This window comes from Alligator sinensis, unplaced genomic scaffold, assembly GCF_000455745.1.
Source record: "Alligator sinensis unplaced genomic scaffold, ASM45574v1 scaffold537_1, whole genome shotgun sequence".
NCBI lineage: Eukaryota > Metazoa > Chordata > Crocodylia > Alligatoridae > Alligator > Alligator sinensis.
Genome location: NW_005842734.1, coordinates 463,620 through 471,890, shown reverse-complemented (window position 1 = coordinate 471,890; position 8,271 = coordinate 463,620). Strand labels below are relative to the sequence as shown.

The 8,271-nt window shown below is 47.2% G+C and overlaps 1 protein-coding gene across 1 annotated transcript in view; it reads left to right on the top strand.

Moving 5' to 3' along the window:
• Positions 1–6,265, top strand: part of LOC112552035 (scavenger receptor cysteine-rich type 1 protein M130-like) — a 32,551-nt gene extending 26,286 nt beyond the window's left edge. Inside the window, 3 exon segments of the mRNA XM_025216365.1 lie at positions 5,032–5,227; positions 5,229–5,533; positions 5,907–6,265. Coding sequence (XP_025072150.1) covers positions 5,032–5,227; positions 5,229–5,533; positions 5,907–6,265 — 860 coding nt within the window.
• The last annotated feature ends 2,006 nt before the right edge of the window (positions 6,266–8,271 follow it).

The window sequence follows — 8,271 nt, the reverse complement described above, 5'->3', positions numbered from 1 at the left end:
CCCGCCAGTGGCTCTGCAATGATGTCGGCCAGTGCCTTCAGCACCCTCGGATGGAGCTCAGGAGGTATCTTAAATTATACTTCGTAATGTGGCACACGGCATCTGACTGGAGCTGCCCAGAGCTACCAGAAGCATGCAGGTGAACATATCCTTTAGCACCTTGGTGGCCAGAGCTACTGTTCGCTGCTAGAAATACTGGCATCAGATGCAGAGGAGTGAAGCATATTCTTAGACACCGAGACACCTTCAATCAGCACCTTCAATCACCTGTTGGGATGTCTCCCAGCAGAAGTCAAAGCTATGGTTTCTTCTCTCTACCTTCCTCAGGCTATGTTTATATAATGGCAGGGAGACAGGGACTGCTACTACTTTAATTAGGGCATCACTGTAAAGTTGCCTTGGCCATCTGGTGGCAGGGGTTTTCCTTTTGCTGGAGCTACACCCTCACCCCTGACAACAGAAGCTCTGCAAGGAGAAAGCAGAAGCTGCATCCATACCAGGGGATTTGCCAGCAGAGCTACTTCAGGTATAGGGTCTGATCTTTCCACACTCCCTGCCAAGAGAGTTCTGATGGCTGTTAAGCAAAAGTCCAGCATTGTTCCTTGGCCTCAAGGAATGCACTTAGTCAGAGGTCCTGGTTAACAACTCTCTGCCAGGGCTCTAGCCTTGAGTATAAAAATTCTAATGAAGGATTCTCCTAAAATCCTCATAACAGCAGTTGTTCTTCTTATTACTGTAGTTCTCTGAGTATTTGATAACCAATGTAATTTTATGCATACATTTTGCATGTTATATAATGGAAAATAGAAAGTGATGTTCAATGCATTTTCTTTCTCTCCTGAGGCCAGGTCGCTCTGAATCACTTATACTGTTGAATGGAGAGAACAGGTGCGATGGGCGAGTCGAGATTTCCCTCAGTGGAACATGGAGCAGAGTCCTGGATGATCAGTGGGACATGAATGATGCCAGTGTGGTGTGCAGGCAGCTCCAGTGTGGAGCTGCTGAGAAAGCCTATCACCCTGCAAAGTCTGAGTGCGGGACAGGTCCTGTGGGGTTCAGAAGTGTCCAGTGTGCTGGACACGAGTCTAATCTGATGCTCTGTGACAACTCCCTGTCTGAGGCAATGCAGGCTGGCATAGCGGAAGATGTCAGTGTTGTTTGCTCAGGTGACTTCCCCTGAAAATCCTACAAACACCTTCTTCTGTCAGGGGTACAGCCAGGATATAAGTGGTCAGGGTCACAACCCAGGGGATCAGGAACAGATAAGTCAGGGAGCAAAGGACCACAGTTGTCATGCGTCAGGACCAGGGGGGTCAGGAGGCTGAGGGGTATAATGTGCCCAGATGTTGGCAGTTTTGAAATGTGAGACCAGGGGTCAGGATCAGTAAGCAGGGATCTAGCCAGAATGACTAGCCAGGAGGCCTGGAGTGGCTGTTATAGTTTACGGGATTGGGATACTGGTGATTACTACAGGCCGGGAGCTGGCTGTCAGAGGACAGGAGTCTGGCTTGGAACCAGGATCATGGTGGGTCAGGGAGTCAGCAAGACAGGCTGGGAGAACAGATTGTTTTCTTTCCATTTTTTTTCCTTCCTCCTCCTCCTCCTCCTCCTCCTTATGTTAACCCTACTCTGTGGACCCTTTCCTGTAGGAGATCTCCCAAGGAATCTCAACTTGATGTTCCTGATTGTTCCTTTCCTTTCCTTTCCTTTCCTTTCCTTTCCTGTTAAGAGTGGAAAGCTAAATACACACCAGACCATTATATAGGATCACATCTCTTCATTTGAAATTATATTGCCATAAACCTTCCCTTTGCTGTGCCATGTGCCCCACCTACCTCCACATTGAACAAATAAGCCAAATGTGGGCTGCTGCTAGGTGTCCCTGTTTGCCACATTTAGGACAAAATGTTGGCATTGCATGGTAATATGTAACACAGCAATTAGCAACTGCTTCTGCCAATGTGAGGAGATTGTATACTCCTCTTGGACCTGTGGGGTTCTGGGGTCTGCTTTTAAAAGGGCTTGAGAATCAAAGTGACTGTCCATATCCTGTTTTTATCTCCTATTTTACTAATCTCTCCTATTTCCTAATCTCTCCTATTTTACTAATCTCTCCTATTTCCTCAGAGTGTATCTTTACCTATACCTAACCCAAGTGTGGGCTGCTGCTAGGTGTCCCTGTTTGCCCCATTTAGGATAAAATTTTGGCTTTCCATAGTAATATGTAACACTGCAGTTAGCACCTGCTTCTACCAATGTGAGGAGACTGTATACACCTCCTGGACTTGAGGGGTTGTAGGGGCTGCTTTTAGAAGGGCTTTGGGCCATCCAAGTGCCTGTCCATATCCTGTTTTTAGCCCCTATTTTACTTATCTTTCTTATTTCCTCAGAGTGCATTTTTACCTATATTGATAAGTCTGTTTCAGTGAATGTATTTTAATTTCTACCATTCTCTCTCTATTATTTAGCGCCACACTAAAAACAGTGTACATCAGTACTGGGTCACCCTTGGCTTCTTGAAAGCTGTCTAGAAATTTCTGATAGCCTTTTTAGCTCCTAAAACTCAGATCCTAGTCTAGTCCCAGAAGTATAACAATGATGCAGTTTAGGTCTGATGGGCAGACTTTCGGTATCTTCTGAAGCACAGTTTGACTGATTTCCAGACTCATCATCTCCGATTTCCCAGTACCAGAGAAAAACTCTGCTGTGGCACTTATCCTCACAAGTGAACATCGTTGACTGGATGTGTTCAAATCAGCAGGTCCTGACGATCTCCACCCCAGAGTGCTGAGGGAATTGGCAGAGGTCATTGCGGGACCCCTGGCACGGCTTTACGAGCACTCATGGTGCTTTGGCATTGTGTCAGAGGACTGGAAAAGGGCCAATGTGGTTCCCATTTTCAAAAAAGGGAGGAAAAAGGACCTAGGAAACTATAGACCAGTTAGTCTTACCTCGGTTCTGGGTAAACTTTTTGAGAGAATTATCCTGGCACATGTCCATGAGGGACTAGCAGGGGAGATTATGCTTAGGGGCAACCAACATGGGTTCATTAGAGGCAGGTCCTGTCAGACCAACGTAGTGGCCTTCTATGACCAGGTCACAAAATCCTTAGACGCAGGTGTAGCAGTGGATGTAATCTTTCTGGACTTTAGGAAGGCCTTCGACACTGTCTCCCATCCCATTCTTATTAAAAAACTAGTAGACTGTGGCGTCGACACCTACACAGTGCGGCTGGAGCGCCGCACCCAGAGAGTGCTGATGGATGGGTCATTTTCGACCTGGAAGGATGTGGTCAGTGGGGTACTGTAGGGCTCGTTCCTCGGGCCCGCACTTTTCAAAATCTTCATCAGCGACTTGGATGGTGGGGTAAGAAGCACCCTGTTCAAATTCACAGATGACACTAAGATGTGGGGAGAAGTGAGCATGCTAGAAGGGAGGAATAGGCTGCAATTGGACCTGGACAGGTTACAGGGGTTGGCGGATGAGAACAGGATGGGTTTCAACACTGACAAGTGCAAGGTGCTTCACCTGGGAGGAAGACCAGCAGCATACCTACAGGTTGGGGAGCTCCCTTCTCATCAGTACAGAGGCAGAAAAGGATCTTGGACTCATTATTGATGCCAAAATGAACATGGGCCAACAGTGTGGGGACGCGGTCAGGAAGGCCAACCACACCTTGTCATGCATCCACAGATGCATCTCAAGCAGGTCTAAGGAGGTGATCCTCCCCCTCTATGTGACACTGGTCAGGCCGCAGTAGGAGTACTGCATCCAGTTCTGGAGGGATGTAGACAACATGGACAGGGTCCAGAGGAGGGCCACCCGCATGATCAGGGGGCAGCAGGGCAGGCCCTACAAGGAGAGGCTGAGGGACCTGAACCTGTTCAGCCTCCACAAGAGAAGGCTGAGGGGGGGATCTAGTGGCCATTTACAAACTAGTCAGGGGGGACCAGCAGGCATTGGGGGAGTCCCTTTTCCCCCGAGCACTACCAGGAGTGACAAGAAATAACGGTCAGAAGCTGGCAGAGGGTAGATTCAGACTGGATATCAGGAGGTGCTACTTCACAGTCAGGGTGGCTAGAATCTGGAACCAACTTCGAAGAGAAGTGGTGCTGGCTCCTACCCCGGGGGTCTTTAAGAGGAGGTTAGATGAACACCTTGCTGGGGTCATTTGACTCCAGTACCTTTTCCTGCCATGGCAGGGAGTTGCACTTGATGATCTGCTCAGGTCCCTTTTGACCCTACCAACTATGAAACTATGAAACTATTATTCCTGCAGGTCCCTCCATGTTTTCTATCCCTTTCCCTTTCCCATCAGGAAGGGCAGGAAGTGCCTCCACTGTTGCCTGCAGTGTCACAGGCACAATCACTGTTTCCTGAGCTGTTGCTGTAGCCATTATTACCATTGGTTCAGGGTCAGCTCCTACCTGCCATCCTGCCAGAGGGCCAAGCAGACAAAGGCCACTGGTACCCAAGCAGTCAGAGGCCCAGGGTTAACAGGGAGGCAACTGTTATATTGTCCAGTTTTGTGCACTCTGAAAGAACTGCTGCTAATCAGTAGGCAGTCAGACCCTTACCCCTGTTGAGCTGGGTGCTGCTTGGCCTGCTTGCTGATCTAACTCCTGACATCCACAATTGAGCAGAAATATGACCATCGTAGAACTTGCCACCAGCCTACTTTGTGAAGTGATCTCACTCGAATGCAAAGAGATGTTAACACAAGGGTCAAATCAGTACATTTTTGGTTGGCAGGATAAAAATATAGCAAGTTCCAAAGCATGGCTGCAATTCTGCCCCTTGTACCTCTGATGGGGGTAGAGGGAGGCACAGACTATTTATGAGCCTGAATTATTTCCTGTCCAGTATCTTCTTGTATTCTAACTTTGCAGATGTTTTCCTTTATTTTTACTTGTATGTACAGGTTTTTAAGTAATTTCAATGTATGAACCTTTTTAATATCAGAATGATTTGTATGGAAGCTATTCAGTTATCATTAATTTGCCCATTAATTGCTGGGATTTCTCCTTACAGGAAGCAGGAGGATCAGACTGGTGAATGGGGCAGGTCACTGTGCTGGGAGAGTGGAGGTTTATTACCAGGGCATCTGGGGGACTGTCTGTGATGATTCCTGGGACTTGTCTGATGCCAGCGTAGTTTGCAAACAACTGAGATGTGGACACGCCATTGAGGCATCTGCCTCTGCTCACTATGGGGAAGTGAAGCAGGAAGATCAGACTGGTGAATGGGGCAGGTCGCTGTGCTGGGAGAGTGGAGGTTTATTACCAGGGCACCTGGGGGACTGTTTGTGATGATTCCTGGGACTTGTCTGATGCCAGCGTAGTTTGCAAACAACTGAGATGTGGACACGCCATTGAGGCATCTGCCTCTGCTCACTATGGGGAAGGCTCAGGGCAGATCTGGCTGGATGATGTGAAATGCGCTGGGAATGAGTCTGAGCTCTGGGCATGTCCTTCCAGGAGCTGGGGCCAACACAACTGCCGACACAAAGAGGATGCAGGAGTGCTCTGTTCAGGTCTGTTCTGTAACTGCTCTGATGAACCTGGTTACCAGGGGTATACTGGAGTGGAGACTGGAGACACAGAATTATAGAAATCCTCTTTGACTGTATTTTTCTTTCTCACTTACCAACACATGATAGTCATTATTAGAGTGCTGCTGAGGAGGAGTCAGATTTTTGAGGGGAGAAATAAGAATAATAGAGGTCTTCCCTGGATGCTAATTTCTTTTTCTTGTCTTCCCGTTTATGAAAGTCATTATTAAAATGCTGCTTTTTCCGATAATTTCCCTGCATAGAGCTGGCCATGATCTCTGGGATTTCAGTGTGCATACTGCACGTTTGATCAGAATCAGGTCAGTACAAGTTGTTTTTTTGCATTTTTTTCTAGAGTTTATGGATCTGAGGCTGGTGAATGGTGGTGACTGTGCTGGACGGTTGGAGGTTTTCTACAATGGGACCTGGGGGAGTGTTTGCTCCAATCTAATGACTGATATCACCATTGAAATTATATGCAAGCAGCTGAGCTGTGGAGTTGGAGGGGCATTTGCAAGAGAGTTTGCATATGGAGAAGGTTCTGGTACCACATGGCTGGACCACATTGAGTGTCATCATGAGCATCACAGTTCCCTTTGGCAGTGCCCATCAGAGCCGTGGGATCTTCAGTCATGTGACTGGATGGAAGAGACCCACATTGCTTGCAGTGGTAACTCTAAAACAATCTTTAAACATATGCACACACCCAGATGATACACCAACACCCTCAGATGTACAACTGCAACTGCACACATATGCCCACATTCACTGAGGCACTGAGGTAGAGAAATATTGCATTTATTAGGCAAGGTGCCTGTGAGGTGCCTATTTATTAGGCACCCAGTTTTGTGGGTGATATCTTTTACTGGATATAATGTCTAGTTGGGAAAGACAGATAAGATATCAGGTACCAAAATCCCCTTCCTCTAGTCTTTGGGAGACAAGCAGTCACAGTAGAGCATTTAATTGATTAGAAGTTTTTTCATTCTGAAGATTGTAACAAACTGTTTATATTTTGGGGATGAAAATCAGTGATGGACCCAAACTGTGAGGTTTCAATCTGGGTGAGAATTTTCCAAAAATCCATTTGTGTATATTTCGGCAAGTGGCTTGGATATATTTGTGAAGATGCTGATCTGAGCCGTAGGTTCATTTAGGTTCCAGATACAGTACAATTGTTTCTCTTCACTGGAATTCCCTACTACTCCAGGTGTTTTTCAGATAATAAAACTGTTCACTATCAGGTTCTTTATAAAAGGATAGGGAAGAGACTCAGAGAGAGAAAGCATGGAGTGAGAAATCACAAGCGCACACATGCTGTCAGAGAGCTGCAAAATTTTGAGAAATCATGGTTACCACTATAGTATAAATCCTTCGGGTATTACATAAACTAGAACTTATATCTTATTCATACAGGGTGTGTCTACCTGTACCCATATGGCAGTGTTGCTACTGTGCCATGCCTGTGCTTTAGTACTTCCAAAAGAAAGCGCTAAAGCATGGCGCAATAGTAGCCCCTACTGTGTTGTCCATTGGGCAAACGGTTATTTTTAGCTGCTACTATGCCGTGGTGGCATGCTACAGTGAGGGAGTGCACTGCTGCAGCAAAGTAGCTCTTGGTCACCTGTAGATGGAGAGTTTCATAGTTGGTAGGGTTGGAAGGGACCCGAGCAGATCATCAAGTCCGACCCCCTGCCATGGCAGGAAAAATTACTGGGGTCAAATGATCATGATCACTTCGTCCGCATAGTGCGTCACTAAGGCGACTTAACATTGCATGTAGATGTGCCCACAGTGTTGCAGTGGAGGGGTTATAGATTCTACTTCATTTTTCATGAAGCACAGTAATTAGTCCACTCATGGTAGTATTTATTTCTATAGGAGGAAAAGAAAACAGAACACAAAACTCATTTGCTGCGTGCCCAGGCTCTACAAACTGCACAGGTATCAATGCTTCTCTGTATCTCTTCTCAAATTCTAACGACCTTCCCAGCTATCCCAGTAACATGTGAGGTTTCTGCCTTTCCCAGACAAGGAAAAGCTCCGTGTTGTGGGAGGAGAGGATGGATGCTCAGGGAGAGTGGAGGTTTGGCACCGCGGCTCCTGGGGAACAGTGTGTGATGATTCCTGGGACATGGCAGATGCAGATGTCGTGTGTAAACAACTGGGCTGTGGACCTGCTGTGTCTGCCCTGGGCAAAGCGGCATTCGGGGAGGGGACTGGCCCCATCTGGCTGGAGAAGTTGGACTGTCGAGGGACAGAGTCATCTCTGTGGCACTGTCCTTCCAAGAGCTGGGATGACAGTAACTGCCACCATAAAGAAGATGCTGGTGTGAATTGCTCAGGTAAGTGCAAGCCTCATTGGACAGGCTTGGAAGGATTCAGTAAGGAAAGCTTCCTATAGAGATGGTATGTGAGGCTAGAAACAGATGTTGTCAGTGGAGTGCAATTGGCTGTGCTGTGATAGGTTATGGCACGACTGATCAACATCTACCAATATGCCTGGTTGCTGAGGCCTAACTTGGGGTACATCTGCATGAGAGGAAGATCAGCTTGCAAATATGCCCCTGTTTTGGGCAGGCGACCCCTGTAGGAGTTCCCCACTCTGCACTACCATAGGCAAACCCCTTTGCAAGGGACTTCTGCACTCGTGTCTGAAAGTGGGATGATGGTGGGGTAGCTCCCAAAGGGTTCCCCACTCCATTTTTGCAGCATGTGCT